The sequence below is a fragment of the Rhincodon typus genome, chromosome 29, assembly GCF_021869965.1.
Source record: "Rhincodon typus isolate 14 chromosome 29, sRhiTyp1.1, whole genome shotgun sequence".
NCBI lineage: Eukaryota > Metazoa > Chordata > Chondrichthyes > Orectolobiformes > Rhincodontidae > Rhincodon > Rhincodon typus.
Window position 1 is genome coordinate 2476526 of NC_063360.1, and position 21690 is coordinate 2498215.

The 21690-nt window shown below is 39.6% G+C and overlaps 2 protein-coding genes across 2 annotated transcripts in view; one reads left to right on the forward strand and one right to left on the reverse strand.

The window, feature by feature from the left end:
* The first annotated feature begins 754 nt into the window (after positions 1-754).
* Positions 755-12439, forward strand: LOC109927422 (nuclear factor 7, brain-like). Its single transcript, XM_020527439.2, has 4 exons — positions 755-985; positions 3896-3918; positions 8003-8142; positions 10280-12439. Exons 1-4 carry the CDS (start codon positions 755-757, stop codon positions 10822-10824), a joined length of 939 nt encoding a protein of 312 aa, XP_020383028.2. The 3' UTR covers positions 10825-12439.
* A 1938-nt stretch (positions 12440-14377) lies between these two features.
* LOC109927428 overlaps positions 14378-21690 on the reverse strand; it is a 47734-nt gene continuing 40421 nt past the window's right edge. Inside the window, exons 8-10 of the mRNA XM_048613884.1 lie at positions 20812-20920; positions 20327-20493; positions 14378-17538 (exon numbers count right to left, since the gene is read on the reverse strand). Of these exons, the coding sequence (XP_048469841.1) occupies positions 17449-17538; positions 20327-20493; positions 20812-20920 (366 nt within the window). The 3' untranslated portion in view covers positions 14378-17448. The remainder of the gene's footprint in view (positions 17539-20326; positions 20494-20811; positions 20921-21690) is intronic.

Genomic DNA, 21690 nt, shown 5'->3' on the forward strand with positions numbered 1-21690 from the left:
GCCTCAGAATGATAGCACACTTCTTTAGAACTGATATGAGGAGGAATTTCTTCAGATAGAGGGTGGTGAATTGATGGAACTCATTGCTGCAAAGAGCTGTGGAAGCCAAGTCACTGAGTATATTTAAGGCAGAGGTAGATGTGTTCTTGATTAGTAAGAAGATCAAGGGTTACGAAGAGAAGGCAGGAGAAGTGGGTTGAACAACACATCAGCCATGATCAAATGGCAGAGTAGATTGGCCAAATTGCTTAATTCTGCTCCCATATGTAATGGTTTTATGGTCTTTATCCACATTATATCAATACCATGAACTTTGTTCTTGCATAGTAACCTTTCACGTATAACCTTATCGAATGCTTTTTAGCAATCCAAATACACTGTGCTAGTTCCCTTTATTGACCTGCTTGATACACCCTCAAAGAACTCTAATAAATTAGTCAATACAATTCTCTTTCACAATATCATGATTCTGTCTGTGACTCTGTCTGATTACGTTATGTTTTTCCAAATGACCTCCTACTACATCCTTAATCCGGGATGCTGTCATTTTCCAAATGACAGATGTTAGGCTTTCTGGTTAAACCGGTCAAAAATGAGAGTGAACAATCTGTCCTTCAGCATCATAATGTCTACCATAAGTAAGAGGGAAGTGTTGAGAGGATTTTTTCTTAATGGAAATCATCTCATTTTTGCAACAGTAAGGTGAATTAGTCTATTCTTGTTAGTGACAAAATTCCCTCTGCATTTTAAGAGCATGAAAAAAGTTGTACAGATGAAAATTAAAGTGAAATACGAGACACTGAGAAAGCACATTGACAAGGAAGAGAGGAGGATTCTGCGGTACCTGGAATGTGAACAAAGCCGTTTGACTACAGAGATTGATGTTAAGATCTGCGATCTGGAAAAGAAAGTGAAAGACTTTGAAAAGTCTTTTTCTGATCTCAGTGACCTTCTGAAACACAACGAAGATCTTCTTTTTATCCAGGTAGTACTGCACCTTTCTCGATGTCTCCAATTATACAGTATTGTGTGCAAACATGAACACATGAACTCTGGCTTCAGATGGTAAATGGACTGGAGTTCTAGAATATTACAAAGTTAAGGTTAAGCAATTCAGATAGCCATCCAACTGAAGTTTATGGAACTATGGAAAGAATTGGAAAACTCTATTTAGGAATAAGTTTATTATGAAGGGTTCAAAACCAATTGGTCACAAATGTTAGGAAGTTAGCAGTACGATTGAAGTAAGTGAAGACAGGAAACAATGGGATGTATTTCTGGCAAGGAGGGCATGAGGGATAAAAATGAGGAATTAAGTAGTGGGTTCCTAATTCCTCTTCAAACCCTTAAATTCCTATATTCTATTAAAATACATGTTTCTAATTGTTTACTAATCTTTGCTTTTATTAAATAACAGCAACTGGGATTGTTGTCCTTAAAGCAGATGAAGGAGAAATGTAAGAGTCATCATTGTCTAAATGCCACAAGCAATGAATTTCCAAACTTTTCAGTGATAGCAAGTGTGGATGACATCATTGTTGGTATTCTGGTTAAGCTAGTCATTAACATTGTCCAGGAGCGTGCTTCGCTGTCTCTTGCCATTTTGTTCATCCTTCCAAAGGAGATTCAGCGCTCCAAAGAATTCTTTATCCTTTCATAGGATGTGGCTGTACCTGGCAAAGTCAAAATTTCCTGCCCATCCTTAAATGCCCTTGAACTAAGTGACTTGCTAGGCCATTGCAGAGAGCGGAGTCAACCAATTTTCTGTAGGCCTGGAGTCACAGGTAGGCCAGACCAAGTTAAAAAATGAACCAGATGGGTTTTTGTTAAACAATGAATGATGTTAATTTTATATAGTCACCAAATATGAGACTAGCTTTAGCATTCTGGATTTATTAATTGAATTAAGATTCCATAAACTGCCATATACTGAGCAACTGTCCCCAGAGGATCGTGTGGATTACTATGGCAGTGACATTATCAAGTTGCCATCATCACCTCTTAAGAATAGAGGTCTTCAAAGTTATGGATGGCTTGTACGTATTAAAAATGAAATTTCCAATGGCAGGAGAGTTGATAAACAGAAAATATACATTTAAGTTAACTGGTGTTGTACACTATTTGTGGATTGGGAGGCAGGATGTTAGAATTTGGTGTTTGTAAAATATTATTGTTTGTAAAATGCTGGGGGAAAGCATTGCTTTGGTCCCTTTAAAAGATTGTGCTTTTTCTATGCTTGGAGATATCTGTGAGCAGCTTGAAAGTTTGCAAATATAGAGAGCACCAGAATCAAAATATTTGAATTGAAAGGCCACAACATTAGCAGGCCAAGCAACATGTTTACCAAGACAACAAGTTTTTGAATTTAGCCAATCAATTTGGATCAGGCATTTAGATACCAAAAACCTATCAAATTTGAATCTGATGGTTTTGACAACCTAAGGACCAATCTGGTTGATATATCATCAGGAGTGTAAAAGAAGGGAGCAGTTGAAAAATCAGAAGAACTAACTGCCATCTGCTAGAGATAACAGCTCTCAGCTTACAGAAAAAGCATCATTAATTCACAATGGTACCACAACAATCCTATCTAAGATTCCTAGCTAAGACAGAAGAATTCACAAAGAAAGCATTCTTGACAGAAGAATCGATGGAGAAGACACAAAACATTCTGGAAGATGCAACCTGGCTGTAATTTCGAGAGATTAAATTCTATTGCTTTGTTATATAAGTTGGATTTGTATTTATTGGAACAGCATACCATTAGAATCTTGTGTTATTCAGGAATACTTAGTAGTTAGAAGGGATTTTGTTCGGTTTGTAAATAGTTCAGTTAACTTGTTCACTGTTGGAGTTAGATAAATAAATTATTACTTGTTGATTGTAAAGTGAATGCCAGAGATTTATTTGATTTAACCACTACAAGTTGCTGAATGATAGGCTACGTCCCCGTTCATACTTCTTTTAATAGATTATAGGGCAAGGTGCTCCTCTTTGGGTGTTTTGGTTTTGGTTCTCAGAACGGGGTTAACCTCCACTTTATAACACTGGTGAAAGGACCAGTGATATGTATTTTATAACACTCTGCATTGTGATGATTTGAATTTGCTTTTAGATCTGGACTATAGAAGTTAGTTAGTTCCGTTTGGTAGATGTCAAAAGTCCAGTGCAGATTGCTGCTAACAGTGTGGGTTAAATTTCCATACCAGCTCTGTAGGGTGTGAATGCACATCTCCTTGTTTTGTCCCATGGTTGTGGAATGGTTTTCCTGAAGCTACATAACTAATTGTTTCTCTGAAATGGAGAGAGATATCTATGATTCTTTGCGGACTATGGTTAATTACCATTACCAATAGATTCAATAAGTAATGCTCAAAAAGGAATTAGAAATGTACTTGAGCAAGTAAAGTCTGATCGACTATGAGGATACAGAAATGGGGCTATTTTGATATAATGCATTAAAAACAAAACTTCCTTTTGTGCTAGATGATCTTTTCAGCACTTGGAATTTTAGCACTGAGAAGTTGGTGAAACCCTGGAGAAAGGGCAAAATCCCCAATGCAGTCTGCAACAAGAGGGGAATAAATGACTAAATGCAAATGTAATCCAGTGAAAAAAGAGAGACAGCCAAGTAGAAGTTGTAGCACTAATTGTCCGGCACTTTTTCCAAATCTGCACAAATTGTAGGAAAGTGTGAGAACCTCAAAGAGAGGTCAGGGATAGCTGGGCTCTATTTTTCTCAGAATCACAAAATTATATCTTTTTAAATAAAAAGAATTAATAAAAGATATGGTGAAATGTTTGGAACAGGCAATATTTGAATGGTTGAACAGGTTATTTGAAATACTAAAGCCAATTTTGATGATGTTATTTACAATGAGTGTTTCATTTCCAGGGTCTCAATTCCATGGCAGACAGGTAAGAGCCACATACTTCCATCATTCTCTGATAATTCCTTTCATCAGTCATATTTTAATTCATTTCTGAGGTTTGTCGTTTAATGCCTTTCAATATTTGTTTATTTATGAGTGAGTTTGGTTGTTCTTTGCTCTACATGGGGAGGGTCAAAAGTGTGCCTAATACTGTCTCCGCTCAAACTAACATACACTTGCAGTGTGCTGTTAATGCATATCAGTCTGTGATCTGTGTATTCTCATTTACATTCACACCAATGTAACTTGAGATTTCCCTTTGTCCACTTGTGTATGCACTTTGGTGGTTGCTCTAACCTGAGATCACTATTACCATTTCCACTTAATTATTCTCTTCACTCTTTTACACTTCTTTTCTCTCAATTCCTCCTTGCCTCTTCTCTGCTCTCATTGTTCCTGCTTTCATTCCTCCCCTTAAGTATTCGTCCTTCCCAAATCCCTGCCCCAATAATCCCTACCCCTTGTTTTTCCTGCTGTTGATCGGGATTGAATTATTCTTCAATAAGTCTGTGGCTTCTCTCTGTGTCTCCTGGCATCTTCAAAATGGCCTACTGAAGCAATTGTTGCTGTGACCTCTTGAGCAGTGGTCTCAACAACCCCATCTTACCCTATTATAACCTTTTCTGTCCTTATCAAATTCACTAATAACTACCTATGTGACTATAGCAAAGGTAACTTGACCCTCCTGATGCCTCCCAAGCTGTCTGCAGCCTTTCACACAGTTGATGCCACCATTCTCCTCCTGCACTTTTCCCAGCTGAAGGGAACAGCCATCAGAAGAGGAAGCTGGGCAAGTTGACTTTAATTTAGATAAATGCAAGGTATTGCATTTTGGTGGGTCAAGCCAGGACAGGATTTACACAGTCAATGGTAGGGCCCTGGGAGTGTTATAGAGATCTAGGGATACAAGTTCATAGCTCCTTGAAAATGCAGTCACAGGTAGACAGGTAGAAGAAGACTTTTGACATGTTAGCTTTCATTGGTCAGAGCATTGAGTATAGGAGTATAGGACTTGTTGCAGCTGTACAAGACATTGGTGAGGCCACATTTGGCAGTCTGGTTGCCCTACTATAGAAAAGATTTATTAAACCGGAAAGAGTGCAGAAAAGATTGATTAGGATACTAACTAGATTGGAAGGTTTGAGTTATAAGGAGAGGCTGGATAGATATTTTTCCCTGGAGTGTAGGTGACTGAGGAGTGAACTTATGGAGGTCTATAAAATCATGAGAGGCAAAGATAAGGTAGATAGCCAACAGCTTTTCCCCATGGTAGGGGAGTCTAAAACTAGGTTTAGGGTGAGAGGAGAGAGATACAAAAAGGTCCGGGGGGGCATTTTTTTTCATGCAGAGTGTGGTAAGTGTTTGGAATGGGCTGCCAGAGGTAGTGGTAGAGGTGAGTACAATTTTGTCATTCAAAAAAACATTTGGACAGGTACATTGGATGGGATAGGTATGGAAGGATATATACTAAGTGCAGGAAAATGGGACTATATTAATTGGGCAGCATAGACAAGTTGGGCAAAAGGGCCTGTTTCCATGCTGTAAGTCTCTACAACTCTATGATTGCATTTGCTCAGTTCCAGTCTTTTCAATCTAATCATAGCCTAAACATTGGAATCTCTGGCATTATTTTTTTCCTCACTGCTCCGACACCCAAGTTGACTTCTAAGGTCCTACTCTCGGTCCTTTTCTATTGCTCATTAATGGCGACAGCAGCCAAAAACATAGCATCAGCTTCTACATATACAATGATGAAACTCAGCTCTGTCTGACCAGCAGCTCACCAGGCCCCTCACTGTCTTGAAATTGTCAGGGATAAGCAGATGGATGAGTAGAAATCTTGTCTAATTAATATTTGGAAAACTGAAATTACTGTCTCTGGTCCCTGCCACTAACTCTATTCCTTAGGCTCACACTCCATCCCTGTCTCTGAAACTGCCTGAGGGTGAACCAGAGTGTTTTCAGCCATGGTATTTTATTTGACCACAAGATGGGTTTTCAACCATATATGTATGTCATCACCAACAACGCTTATTTCTATCTCTGCAACATTGCTCAAGTTCACTCCTGTCCTATTGAAACTTCTGCTGCTGAAACCCTCACTAATGCCTTTGTCTCTCTGTGATTACTATAATATTCTTCCAGTTGGCCTCCCCAGGTCGACCCTTCATAAACATGCATCACCCAAAACTCTGCTACCCTTGGACCAAATTCTATTCATCCTTCATTCCCATGCTCAACAGTCTACACTGTCTCCTGTCTAAGAAATGCTCAATTTTAAAATTCTCAAATCCCTCCTTAGCTTCATCCTTCCCTACTTCTGGAATCTCCAACAAGTTTCTGGAAGTACCTGATCTTCTTTATTTCTGGACTCTTGAGTATCTGCATACCTGCAACTGCCAGGACTTTCAGCTCTGGAATGTCTTTCCTAAATTTCTCCCTCACTCTTTCCTCCAGGAACGAACAGATTATTTTCTGAGTGACAGGTAGTGACTAGTGGTGTAGTTCCTGGACCCAGCTATTCACAATATATATTCATGGTTTAGATGAGGGATAAATATTTGCAGACAACACAAAGACGGATGGGAGAGTTAGGTGTGAGCAAGATGCAGAGATGCTTCAGTGTGATTTGGACAAGTTGAGTGGTCAAATAAATAACAAATGAAGCATAATGTGCATACATGTGAGGTGATCCACTTTGGTAGCAAAAACATGGAGAACAGTTATCTGAATGGCAATAAATTGGGAAAGTGGGAGGTGCGATGAGAGCTGGGTGTCCTTTGCTGAAAGAAAACATGCAGAATCAACAAGTGGTGAAGAAGGCAAATGGTATTTTAGCCTTCATAGCAAGAGGATTTGAATATGGGAGTAGGGATGTCTTGCTGCAATTGTACATGGCCTTGGTGAGACCACACCTGGCGAATTGTGAGCAGTTTTGATCCCCTTATCTGAGGAATAATGTTCTGGCTATGGAGAGAGTCAAGGAGGTTTACCAGACTGATTCCTGCGATGGCAGGACTGACGTATGGAGAGAGGCAGGATCAGTTATCAATATATTAACTGAAGTCTAGTGGAATAGAGGGGGTATCTCATAGAAACCTATAAAATTCTAACAGGGCTAGACAAGATAAATGCAAGAAGGATGTTCTTGATGACCAGGGTGTCCAGAACCAGGGCTCACAGTCTAATGATAGGAATAGGCCATTTAGGGCTGAGATGAGGAGAAATTTCTTCACCCAGAGTGGTGAGCCTGTGGAATTCCCAGCCACAGAAAGCAACTGAGGCCAAAACATTGAATGTTTTCAAGAAGGAGTTAGATGTTCTTTTTAGGGATAAAAGGATCAAAGGATAAATGGAAAAAGTGGTAACAGGGTACTGAGTTGGATGATCAGTCATAATTGTATTGAATGGTGGAATAGACTTGAATAGCTGAATGACCTATTCCTGCTCCTAGTTTCTGTGTTTTTAAAAACACTCCTCAAACACTACCTCATTGACCTATCTTTTTGATGACCTGCCGTAATATTGCTTTCCATTGTTCAATGTTCATATCTTATTTCATAGTGCCCCAGTGTGGCATCCTGGGTCTTTATTACATTAAAGAGGCTGTATAAATACAGTTAGTTGCAATCTGATCTGCCTGGTTTACTTGTCAGCTGTGGCTAAGCATATAGCTCCCTCTCATCAAAGTCAGAAGGTTTCAGTGGGTTTAAGAATAACTTCAGAGAGTTAAGTACATAATCCTGGATGATACTCACAATGTAGTACTGAGGAAGTGTTGAAATAGAAACACAAAGCACCGGAAATGCTCAGCAAGTTCAGAAGAATCTGATGAGACAGTAACAGAGTTAATATTTCAGGTTGCTGACTTTTCATTCAACATCAGTATAACAGATGATCTGGTTGTCATTGTGGGGCTGTTTACAGGAGCTTACTGTGCATATATCAGCAGCCATGTTTCCTACAACTGTAATCACATTTTTTTTAAAAAAGTGGTTATGATGTGGTTTGTGAGGTTTGAGGTTGTGACAAACAATACACCAGTGCAAGTTCTTTTCTTTCTGTTTTAGAATGAAGGATGCATCTGAGCCCTTTATAGCACCGGTTCCCAGCTCGGATATTGATGTGGAAAGACTGTTAGAATGGGTCCAGCAGCAGTACGTAATAGCACCCCAACCAGCCCTGGACAGGAACTTTCTGGTCAGTATGTGTAAGTATCTATAGACACAGCTACACACTTGACTAAAGAGGCCAGTGATGCTTTCACCTTCCTCAGGAATTAATGAAACATTGTCGGGGATTGGGGAGGGCATGAATGGTGGTTAGAGCTTTATTCCACAAAGATTTAAGAGATTCATGACCCAGAATGGATCCCTATATATGTACAGAATATTTATTGGAACACGTGAAGATCGAGGAGCAGTTTATGCTGATCAAATGTGTAAAAATTACCTTGTCATAGCCAAATGACACAGCTTTCTCAACCAATTACTGCTCACACTGGGTGTCCATAGCAATATTTAATTTTCCACTCATTGAATGGAATTCCAATAATATAAACTGCTTAACACTCACACACCTGTGACTGAAATATTCCAGGATGTGAATCCTTTACGCCAATTCCTGTATTAAGGGTTGTATGGGTTTTCCATGGTGTTACGGGTATGTCACTACAACATGGTTCAATGAAAGTTCTGAGAAACCTTAAAGAAACAAATATAGCAGTTGTAGCATAACCTACTGTTTACAGCAGAAGTGCTAAGAGTTGAGGGAAGAACAAGAATTTTCAGGGGAAACACTGAAAAAATAGTTTATTCCAAAAGATTTCAAGATAAATCAGAAATTGAAAGAGAAATCGAGAATTTATGAGTTTAAAATATTAAGCAGGAATATTGAAAAAAAGATATAGCAGTTACTTAAAACAATTCCTAATAGAAATCCCAAAGAAACTCCTTGACCGAATGTAGATAGCAATGTAGGATTCTATGATGCAGGGAGAAGGATGGTCCCATTATCATGGGATGTTGGCATTAGTGGCAAGGCCAGTACTTATTGTTGATCACTAATTGCCCTTGAGCTGCATTCTTGAACTGCTGTAGTCTTTGTGGTGTGGCAAATTGAGTCCTGTCAGGTGGGAAGTTCCAGGATTTTGACACACACAGGAAGAATTGGTGATGTAGTCTTCCTCAAGGTAGTGTGGAGTGGAGAACTTGGAGAGAGTGGCATTCCCACATTCTACTGCTCATGTTTTTCTTGAAGCTAAAGACAATATACATGGAAGCTTTTGTAGGACAACTTGTAGATGTTCACATTGCTGACACTGTGTTACACTTGTGCAGGGGATGAATGTTTAAGGTGGTAGGAGGGGTGCCAACCAAGTGAGCTGCTTCGTCTTAATGTTGGATATTCTTGGGGATTGTTGGAACTTCACTCATCCAGGCAAGTGAGGTGTACTCCATCACCCTCCTTATTGGTGCCTTGTAGATTGTGAAAAGGCTTTGGGGAGTCAGGAGGTGAGTTACTCACTACATTACTCTGAGTCTCTGTTCTAGTAGTCACAGCAATTATGATTGGTTCAGTTCAGTTTCTGACAAATGATAACTCCTGGGATTAAAACAGAAAACGTTCAAGAAACTCAGTAGGCGTTTTTGTCTTGGATAGTGTCCAGCTTCTTGGAAATATCAGGAGGAGCTGATTAGGCATGGGAAATCTTCATAGCACTTGAAAATGTATGCATGTTGCTTTCCAGTTATCCTGAATGTTGTCAAGGTCTTGCTTTGTACGAGCACAGACTGTTTTATTATGAGAAATTGTGAATAGAATTGAATACAGCGCAATTAGCAGTGAAAATCCAAATGTTTGACCTTACGAAGGAAAGGATATTAATGCCAATTTCTAACTTGACGTGGCAAGATTGAAGAGCCTTGATTTGATTCATTCATTATGGATTGCTTAGCTTTGTTTGTTACTTCTACTATTTACTACTGTAACTTTATCAGGTTGGCACCTCATTTTTAGTTACCAACAATGCTGATCTGGGCACGTACATTCCTCATTGATTGATCCTAAATCTTAATGATAATATTGGAGGAAGAGATTATGGGAGTAAAATTGTGGTGATGGAAGAAAACTTTATTGTTGCTGATGGCCTAAAGCATCTCATAGATGCCTAGTTTGGATATGTCATATCAGATTAGAGTATACACGCTAGCATTGCATGACCTCTTCCTTTTTCAATGTATTATTTCTAATCAGCATTTGTCCAGTAACACTAAGATCTTTCAGACAGTTCACTTCCCCTGGACTGAACAGCTGGGATTGTTTCAAGCTACTCCTTTCATTTGCAGATGGACAGACACCAACTCTAGATCCTTACACAGCATTTCCTCACCTCGTTTTGTCAGACAGTAACCGATCTGTATCAGGATCAAAACACCAGCAACCTTACTCTGACAGCCCAAAGAGGTTCAACTACTGGTGGCAAATTCTATGTACCGAGAGATTGAGCTATGGTCGCTGCTACTGGGAAGTGGAGATCGGAGGAGATCGCCGTCGGTGGGATGTTGGGATGTGTTATGAGAGTTTGAGCCGGAAAGGCAAAGGGAAAGAATGTTCACTGGGACAGAACAAGGAGTCATGGTGTCTATACTCAGAGCCAGGGAGCGTTGCTGCCTTGCACGATAACAATGCCACAAAACTAACTGCTCAAATGCCCACAAGGGTGGGAGTCTATGTGGACTTTGAGGTTGGAATAATCTCATTTTACAGTGTGTCTGACAGGAAACTAACACTGCTACACAACTTCCGGGAGCAAACTTTTACTAAGCCCCTCTATCCAGCTCTGGGAGTGGCTGACTTCACGACATCCCTGGCGTTGTGCAGTTTAAAGTAATGCATTATCAATGTTGATATTGAAAAGGAAGTGATCAGATCAAAAATTGCAAGTGTCTGTCCTTTAACTGCATTTCTCCTGCAATGCAAAAGATTGCAATGGTGTTATGTGGATCAGTTAACTGATACTATGCAATCATTCCTCAAGCACTGGGACCGGTGTCTTATGATTATGTATATCATTGCTGTAGTAAGGCTTAAGAATTCCTCTAGCAAGCCATCATGCCTGACATGAAAGGAATAATCAGCCAATCCAAGAGTAACCAGCGCATGGCACAAGTCTTAGCCATGTATCTTTGGCAGCACTCTAGCCTCTGCATCAAAAAAATGTCAGTTCAGGCCTTACTCCTGTGACTTGAGCACAACATCTAGATTGTTAGTCCAATGCAGTGCTGAGGATAATCCTGTCTTTAGCATTAGCTGTCAAACTAAAATGCTGTCTGGCCTCTCAAATGTCAAGAGTAGGACCATTCTGCCTGGTGTCCTGGCCAATAGTTATCCTTCAACACTAAAACAGATGATCCCACTGCTGTTTATAGGAATTTGCTGTTTTTTGAAGTCTTTTTTTCAGTGCTGGGTGGCACCTTAATTTGAGGGATTTTAATATCCCTCCTGTCCCAATGAATGTTTTAAAAAGTCTGGCACAGACGCCACTGCCAGCCTCCAAGTCCTGCTAAAATAGGACCTTGGAGATGTGGATGGAGACAGTGAGGTAGTTGAGACAATAATCATCCACTGGTACTTGGGATAGTAGTATGGTTTACATTCTTCAGCCTTTCTGAAATTCATCTTCCATTTACCCATGAAGCTAGTCACACACACACTGGAACAGCATGGTCCTGAGCCAGAATCACAGACAAGTCCATCCCTTCCTCACCCAGCCAGCCAACACATTCACTTTCCGATAGGTCACTGGTAACATTTAGTTGGAGAATCCTAGATAATTATTCCCCGTGCTTAGTTTACACTCACTAAGACTAGGTTTAGTCACTCATTGCTGCCAATTGAGTAGATTGGACTAGCTGCTCCACAGTACTGTGCTGGGAGGGAAAGCAACTGATGTGACTATTAACATGAATTACTCCATATATGGTGTATGTTTGAATGAAAAAAAAGTGATGTTTAAGAATGTGATGTGTATGGGAGAAAATTTTGAAAATTAGTTTGCATATTGTATAAATCTAACGTCTAATCTGATGCTCAAGTTAGCTGCAACATTATAGTTTATTTTATACCAACTTCACCATTGTAAGGGGAATTTACTTTCTAGGAAAGCAGTTATGGGCTTTATGCATTTCATGCAAATCTGGTCATTAGACAAATTCCTTCTCTGCTGCCTAAATTCTGTCCTGCACTCTGCCTCAGTTAATTATCATTCTTTTCCTCGCTGGTTAGCTCCCAATTCTCCAATGCATCCCATTTAAAATTCTCATTGTTGTTTTTACATTCCTCTATGATCTCATGCTTCTGTATCATGTAACGCTTTTGCTGTTCCTCATGCTCCAACCTCTGTGCTAGTATTGTAGGAACTGATCAAAGAACAAAGAACAAAGAAAATTACAGCACAGGAACAGACCCTTCAGCCCTCCAAGCCTGCACCGATCAGATCCTCTATCTAAACCTGTCGCCTATTTTCCAAGGATCTGTATCCCTCTGCTCCCTGCCCATTCATGTATCTGTCTAGATACATCTTAAATGACGCTATCGTGCCTGCCTCTACCACCTCTGCTGGCAACGCATTCCAGGCATCCACCACCCTCTGCGTAAAGAACTTTCCATGCATATCTCCCTTAAACTTTTCCCCTCTCACCTTGAAATCGTGACCCCTAGTAATTGAATCCCCTGCTCTGGGAAAAAGTTTCTTGCTATCCACCCTGTCTATACTTCTCATGATTTTGTAGACCTCAATCAGGTCCCCCCTCAACCTCCATCTTTCTAATGTAAATAATCTTAATCTACTCAACCTCTCTTCATAGCTAGCGCCCTCCATACCAGGCAACATCCTGGTGAACCTCCTCTGCACCCTCTCCAAAGCATCCACATCCTTTTGGTAATGTGGCAACCAGAACTGTACGCAGTATTCCAATTGTGGTCGAACCAAAGTCCCATACAACTGTAACATAACCTGCCAACTCTTGTACTCAATGCCCCGTCCGATGAATGAAAGCATGCTGTATGCCGCCTTGACCACTCTATCGACCTGCGTTGCCACCTTCAGGCTACAATGGACCTGAACACCCAGATCTCTCTGTGCATCAATTTTCCCCAGGGCTTTTCCATTTACCGTATAGTTCGCTCTTGAATTGGATCTTCCAAAACGCATCACCTCGCATTTGTTTGGATTGAACTCCATCTGCCATTTCTCTGCCCAACTCTCCAATCTATCTATATTCTGCTGCATTCTCCGACAGTCCCCTTCACTATCTGCTACTCCACCAATCTTAGTGTTATATGTAAACTTGCTAATCAGATCATCTATACCTTCCTCCAGATCATTATGTATATCACAAACACTAAGTCCCTGGACACTGTGTGAGCTACCTGGGAGAAAAGTTAGAAGGGGCTTAAAAAATCTCATTTTCTTTCAAATGCTTTCACTTATTAGTTACCAAAATACTCAAGGTGGGATTAAAATTTGTTTGGTTGGAGAGAAAAGGTTGTGACAAACCCTCTTGGGATCTCTTTTGAATGTGATAGGAGGTAGGAGAGCTGATCATTGAGCCTGTTCCTGCCTCTTTTATAACCATGCTGGATCAACTCCAGTTTCCTTACTCACCATATTCCTTGATTCTCTGAAAAACCAAAAATCTTAGCCTCAAATATATTAATTAATAGAACATCTACAACCTTTGGATGGTAGATTTCCAAAGATTCACAATCCTCTGAATGAAGAAATTTCTCCTCATTTCAGTCCTTAGTGATTGGTCCGTAATTCAGCCTCTGTACTCTAGATTTCCCAGTCAAGGGAAACAATCTTCCAGCGTCTGCTCTGCCACACCTCTTCTGAGCCAAGCAGAAATATTTGGGTTAGTTAAAGATAATGCATTTCAGGAGTGCACTTAATAGTCTGAAAATGTGAAAATGTATAAATGTTAGCTATTTTGAAAAGTTTATGTTGAACAAATCTTACTTCATATAGTTGAGCATGTTCCTGCCTCTCTATGATATGGTGGTGCAGCAAAAGGTTAGAAATTAAAATTAATTGTCTCTGTATTATGTTCTAAAGTAAATATTTACTTTAATAATGAACTAAGAACTTGATGAGCAAGTGCACCATGTGACAGAACATCTAAGAAACTACAGCAATGGAAAGAAGCATGAGACAATGCAAGCTTATAAAATCAGATTTACATGATTAATTTCTTTTGAAATGAAATGGTACTAGCTGTTCTGTACTAGACTGTAAATAAATGCTTAATAAAATATGATGCAAGATATATTTTCCCCCAAAAATTTCTAATGCTGTGTCCCTCCAGCTTAGCAAAAGTAGAGCACCAAAAACAGCATTTAGCAACAACATAAAGTTAAATCTTTACAGTCTCACACAGAAATATCTGGATTTAGCTGAAATAGTTTCTCAAAGTTAAGACAAAGTGACTGCAGGAACAATCTCAGAAAGAAAGCAGAGAGGAATAAGGAAGTCCAGTTGAACAGACAGACAGGAGGGAAGCTCGAGGGGAATGGCACATGGAACACGACAGACAGCAAGAAAGAACAAGAGACAGAAAAGCCAACAGTCAGGCAGACAAGCTGACAGACAGATGAGCCGACACAGACAGACGAGCCAACGGGAGAGAACCTCGAGTAGCCAGACGGTAATAACAATATAAATAGTGTGGCTACAAGAACAGGTAGAGGCTAGGAATCCTGCAGCGAGAAACAACTCCAACTCAACTCAGGTCCAAAGCCTGCCTACTATTGACAAGGCATAAATCAAAGCGTGATGGAATACTACTCACTTGCCTGGATGAGTGCCGCTCTAACACTGAAGAAGCTTGATACCGTCCAGAACAAAGCAGCCCACTTGATTGGTAACACATCTATAAACATTCACTCACTTTGCCATTAACACTCAATAGCAGAAGTGTGTACCAAAGCTTTTTGAACAGCACTTTCTAAACCCACAATCACTTCTATCTAGAAGGACAACAGCAGCAGTTACATGAGAACACCACCACCTGCAAGTTCCCCTCCAAGCCACTCACCATTCTGACTTGGAAACATGTCATGGTTCCCTTATTGTCGCTGGATCAAACTCCTGGAATTCCCTCCCAAACAGCATTGTGAGTCCACCTACAGCAAATAGACTGCAGTGGTTCAAGAAGGTGGCTCACCACCACAATCTCAAGGGTAACTATGGATGGGCACTAAATGTTGGGCCAGCCAGCAAGGTCCACATCCTGTGAATGAAAGCACATTTTGTCCACGACATTTTCACCCATGTGACATTGTAGATTAAGTGGTAGTTGGTTTGCTGGAGGAAGTTTTCAGAGAAATATTAAATTCTAAAAACAGAAACCACGATTCACATTCAGGTCTGATAGGTGAAGAGAGAAGCATGCTCATTTTTACCAGCCTGGGGTGGTGTGAGAGCTGATATAATAACAAACAGCCTTTGCTGTGATGGTTTCCACTCCCCTTTGGCCTTGTACCATCATTACTTCTATCTTAATCATCTTAGCACTGACCTTTGCTTTTATTCTTTTCTTTTCCTCTCCTCTTCCCTTTCCAGGTTTCTATAAATGCTTACAACCTGCTCTATGTCCAGTGTTTTCCAGTTTTGACAAAGGATTACTGACCTGAAAAATCAATTCTGCTTCTTTCTCCATAGATACAAAAATGACCAACTGAGTATAAATGGCATTTTCTTTTCCTTTTATTTCATATTTCAAATATGCACAGTCCTTTGCTTTTGAAATACCTTCTGGTACTGGGACATTTTCACAGATTCAGTAACGCCAACTGCAAACATAGCTTCTTTTGAATCTGTAGCAAGATGTCTGTTACAATAATGAGGTTTAAAAGATTGTTGTGGTTTGTGACTATGTCTTTAATTTATCGTAAAATCCTGCTCTGAAGCTGATCTGCAAGCGTGGGTGGTTTGATTGCTAGAGATTAAAAGGGTTATACGATGTTTTACCGGGAGAGGGTACAAGGTGTTTACACTTGGAGACAACAGTAATAACCTCTGTGCTATCAGTGGATAAACTGGGAATCTCCAACATGCTGGAAAAGTGGGGGAATCCCCAAAATGCAAGTGGAAGCTTGTGCTCACATTGAAAAGACCAAATTCTGGTACAAGTGCCTAGTTTGTACTAGAGGGAAAATCTCCAGTAATACTCTCACCATGATTAACAGTGCTGGGGTTAGAAGTTAACAGGTTGAGAAAGGAGAGTTCCAAAGTAAACTTTCTAGAGTAATTAATCATATTAGACTGTTTCCAAAGAGGAAAAAAGAAGTCAAATGTCTACTTCACAAGACAGTGTAAAGTAAACCTGTGAAGTGCACTGTATCGGCTGCATTAAACATGCCATTCTGTAGTAAACCACAAGTTGCCATAATGAAGTGTCTTTGGTCAATAGTGCTTTTAGTCTGTTTGTTACAGTAAATGTTTTAAAGTATGAAGTTTTCCATCATTCATTGAACTATTTACTAGAAGTCCAAATTTCCTTTTAAAAGTTTTCAATCTCTCCAGGTATCATTAGTCCAAGAACCAAAGCACATTTTAGCATTTATTGTTACCCAGAATGTAAAATGGCCTGGTCTGAAGAGGAATTTCAAACAAGGAAGTTTTACTCAAAAATACTAAGCTTTGTAAGTATCCAGTAATGTTGCCAACTTCACAAACTCAGGAGTTCTATTTACAAAATAGGACATTGGATGTAGAACTTCAAATGTAAGCTTAGTTCAGATCTGTGATGCTGTCTCCTAAGAAAGATGAATTTGGTTTGAAGTCCCAATCTACATAGGACCCAGGCTAACACAAATATAATACAGAAGGATTGTTGTACATCAGGAGTATAACTTTTAAGCAAGATTTCAAACCTGAGGCCCTGGATGCCTAATCAGATGAGTGCGTATGAACTATATGAACAGTGGGAGATCTTAGATGAAGTTCCTCTTTCAACCAGTATCACAAAGAAATAAGTTGGTTAATTATGTTATTTGGTGGCTGTGGAGTCTTGTAAGAAATTAGCTACCACATTCACAAAGGTGACTACAGTTCAAAGGAATTAAATGGCTGTGAAAAACTTTGGGACATCCAATATAAATTCTAAGTAACCAATTCATACATACTTGTTACAACATGAAACAATTTTGTAGTGAAGCTTTGTTAGGCATATAAATATTACTGATGCAAAAATACTGAAAATTAAGTAGATTCTATTGAATATTGGAGTTAGCCAGGGATAATAGGGTCCATCTGTACACGGTAAGATAATGTGGTGTGTTAACTGCAGAATTAGACCACTTGTAATTAGTTTGAAGTCTGAAGAGCGGTGTTAATAAGTGAGCATCAGAATGTTAAATGTTTTACAGGTGGCATTGATAGGGGTATCAGTTGCAGAAGCTGCTCTTTTCTCCATCATTAACAATGCAGTATTTATTTCTGTCTTGTTGGTCATCATATGCAGTGATATTGTTTCATTTCCTGCTGCACCTCTTCCAAGGCCTCATCCAAAGTAAGTGGTGGCGACCTATGACTTCTGATAAACTGGACAAGAAAAGATTACAACAGGTTAAAGTGGCACATACGTGACAATTGGTTGCTCTCCAAATTAATGAATGTAAATGTAAAAAAACACTTTTTTTGGCTACACCCAATCCTTTAAGTTGTTAACATTCACATCCCCCAGTCAGAGGTCTGTGGGTTCAAGTGCCATTCCAGAGATTTGAACAAGAAATCTAGACTGGCATTTCAGAGGAGTACTTTGTGGTGCACTACTGCAGATACTGTCTTTCAGATGAGATTTTTAATAATGGCTCTGTCTGTCTTCTCCTGAACCATAAAGAATTTCATGTTGCTATTTTGAAGAATTGCCAGGAAATTCTCCCTGATATCCTTGTCAACGTTTATTCCCAGTAATTCCTATTTGCCATCTATTGAAATTGGCTTTCACATTTTCTACCACCAATAGAGATTAACTACATCCTGAAACTACTTTAGCTGTAAAGTACTTTGGGAAGTTCTAAGATTGTGAATGATGCAACAAAAATGCCAGTCTTTTGTTCAGTTTTCTTGCCTATCCCCACGTGCCAGCCTTCTCACTGAGCAACGCTTTGTATACTGGTCTTGGAATTAATTGCCTAGATTCCACAATTTGAATCATCTTCTTTTAATCTCCCTCAACCTCCTTTTTATTTGCTACCCTTTTTAAAAGCCACACCTCTTTGAAATCACCTCCCTAATATCTCCTTCGTTTGACTTTGTATTTATATTTTGATTATTATTCTGAAGTGTTTTTTTTTAATGTTGAAAGCACCTGACAAATGCATGTTGTTGTTCCAGATCCTACAGTTAGCTGCAAAGCACTGATTTTGTCTCTGGTCACAAAGGACACAAAAATCTAGGGATTCCTGTGGTGGTGATTTTCTTTTCCAGTTTAAATCTGGTACCAAGTCAAGGGTAGGGAGCAACAGTAATAGAAACATAGAAGTTAAAAGCATCCATCTACTGCTGTTAGAATTTTATACTTTTCAAACAGATCCCCTCTCATTCTGCTAAACTCTAATAGATAGAGGCTCATTCAAAACAATCTCCTTATAACAGTCCCGCCATCCCCAGTATCCACCTAGTGAACCTTCACTGCAGTCCCTCCATGACAAGTATATCCTCTCCAGGGGCAACAAAACTCCAGGTGGGGTCTTACCAAGATCTGTATAACTGCAGCAACACATCCCTACTTCTGAACTCAAATCCTTTTGCATTGAAGGCTAACATACCATTTGCCTTCATAACCGATTGCTGCACTTGCCTGTTTATTTTCAAGGACTGGTGTACAAGAATGTCCTGATCTCTTTTTCATCCACATATACCAATATATCATCTTTTAAACAATACTCTGCCTTTCTGTTTTTCACACTGAATTGTAGAACTTCACATACATCTGCTATACTGCATCTGCCACATGTATGCCCATACACTCAACTTTGTCTAGATTGCCCTAAAGCCTCCTTGTATCCTCTTTACAACTCTCAATCCCACCTAGGTTTGTATTATCAGCAAACCTGGAAACATTTCATTTGGCTTGTTCATCCAAATCATTTATAATATAGTGTGAATAACTGGGGCCCAAGCACTAATCCCATACTGATTTTGTCTAATCCCATTAATGCTTTCCAAATGTTATCACATCTTTTATAATAGACTGCAGCAATTTCCCCACAACTAATGTTAGGCTGACTGGTCTGTAATCCTCTGTTCTTTTTCCCCTCTCCTTTTTTATCACTGGGATTATATTTGCGATCTTCCAATCTGTAGGATCTATTCCAGAATCGATAGAATTTTGGAAGATGACCACCAATGCGTTCAATATTTCCAAGGCTACTTCCTTCAGCATTCTAGGGTGCAGATTATCAGGCCTTAGGGATGTCAGCTTTTAACCCCATTAAGCTCTCTAGTGCCATTTCCACCCCCCCCCGACTAATACTGGTTTTCTTCAATTGCTTCCTCTCACTTGACTCTGTGTTCCCTCATGTTGCTGGGAATTCATTTTTGTCCCCTTTTGTGAAGAGAGAACCAAAATATGTATTCAGTTTTTTTGCTATTTCTTTGTTCCCATTACAATGCCCTCATTTCAGATTGCATAGACTTACATGTGTCTTCACTGATCATCTTCTCTTCATATATTTATAGAAATAAATATTCAGAGGAGGCTGAGGGGTGTCTTGATTAAGGGGTTTAAAATTTTGAGGGGCCCTGATGGAGAAGGTAAGACCTGTTCTTCCAAGTGCACAGGTAAAGTACAAAGATGCCACAACTTAAAATGATTGGTAAAAGTATGAAAGAGAAGATGAGAAAAAATCTTTTGACTCAATGTGTTGCGAGTGATGGGAATTTACTGTCCAGTTTGGTGGTGAAGGCAGAAACCCCTAAATTGAAGCACTGTCAACTACAAGCCTATGGACCAGGTGGCTAGTTTTCTAAATTTTTGTTTTATTTTAATGTTGTGCAGATGATCTCTTTCTGTGCCATAACTTTTCCATACTTCAATTTAATTCCCCATCAGTTGCAGGTTTGGTGTGCCTCAACTGTGCACCTTCTGGGAATCAGGCAATATCTTCCTGCACATAAACAGACTCCAAACGTTGCTGTCAGTTTCAATGAGGTGGAACGCTGACACAATGTCACTGTCTACACTGCTGCATAGGCTGGGTTTATCATCTTGAAAGACTGCACATTGCTCTGTTTTTAAAAGCACGCAGGCAGCCAAGCAACACTGACGGGGAAGAGGGTTACTGTAAAGTCCTACTGTGCACAATGGAATTGACTGTTTAGTTACCTCTTTTGCTTCTTCCAAGGTTGTGTAATGGTAATTGTCCTGTTCTATTGAGGCCACAACAGATAAGTAGAGATGCCGACTGACTTGCACAAACTGGCGAATTAGAGTGAGCTGCTGTTTCAGCATATCATTCAGAGCAAAGCTAGCAGGACTGTATGCAGTCAATGCTGTGGATTGGAAAAGAGGAGGAAGAAATTAGTAGCGTACTGTACTGCAACTAGAAGATTGGCAATCATGACACTCACCTCAGTTGAGGCGTTATTGCAGTTAATTTTATTGTACTTTTTTCATAGAACTCTGTGCTTATTTGACACAAGATGGTAGGACTGAAGCATCCAATGTTCCTCTTCTTTGCCCCACCCCTATATCCAGTGGCAGGCTGAGGTCAGGAGTGCTCTGGATCTGATCAATGCAGAAATTTCATCACGTTGCTTTAATAAGACAGGCTGAAATTGTGAAACTCTGTTCCCAGCGCTAAGTCTTGCTTGAGTGCAGGAGTGCAGATCGGAGGATCGGATTCCCCATTTGTAGTGCGATTGATTGACTAAAATCAAAGTACCAGTAATTAGCCATACAGACCACTAACAACTGCTCCTGATGAGTCAAGAGCAGAGCCTCAGAATTTCGGATTCATATCTCAAATTTAGCAACCAAATCATTGTTCTGTAATTAATACACCATCCAATTTAATAGTTTAGTAAGACTGCTGACTGTGCTGTGGCTGAGGTATTAGAGAAGTTTCAGAGAATTTTCAATCATTTGATTTAATATAATAGCTCTTCAAGTATATGCTAACCAAATATTCAGAACCAAAACTCTAAACTATAGACTTCCCATTAATGGTGTAAAGTCACATTTAATTAAGTTCTTTGATATGTTTACACAAAACCAGGTTTTGAAGAGTACAACAGCCTTTGTAGGGTCAGCTAATATCACTAAAAACAGTTATTATTCTCGATTGTTTGGGGGAATTACTATTGAATTCACCTACATAACATTAATTACTTCAGAAATACAGATAGTGTTGTTATGTAAAGCACTTTACGATAAGGGTCAGGAACTTTAAAACACAATTCCTTTACCTTCTTTGACAGTCTTAGGCCTCTCATGTATTTTCATTATTAAACAAAGTAAATTGTCCCAAGAGCTTTAAAGTTAGAATTCCTTCCCTAAGTGCATTCCACGTCAATCTAAAGCACATGGACTGCAGCGGTTCAAGACAGCTCACTACCACCTTCTCAAGGGCATCTATGGACAGGCTGTAAATGCTGGTCAGCCAGCGATACCCACGTGTCACAAGTGAATAATAAAAAAAAAAACTCTAAACATCAGAAGTAAGTAAATACAGGTTAAAATCTAGCCTT

Bases quoted from the DNA above. Each gene is read 5' to 3' on its own strand.
- LOC109927422 (XM_020527439.2), top strand. From the start codon at position 755: ATGAAAAAAGTTGTACAGATGAAAATTAAAGTGAAATACGAGACACTG. The intron at 3,919-8,002 runs GTAAGAGCCACA...TTTCTGTTTTAG, and splicing joins CTCAATTCCATGGCAGACAG to AATGAAGGATGCATCTGAGC. The intron at 8,143-10,279 runs GTAAGTATCTAT...TTTCATTTGCAG, and splicing joins GAACTTTCTGGTCAGTATGT to ATGGACAGACACCAACTCTA.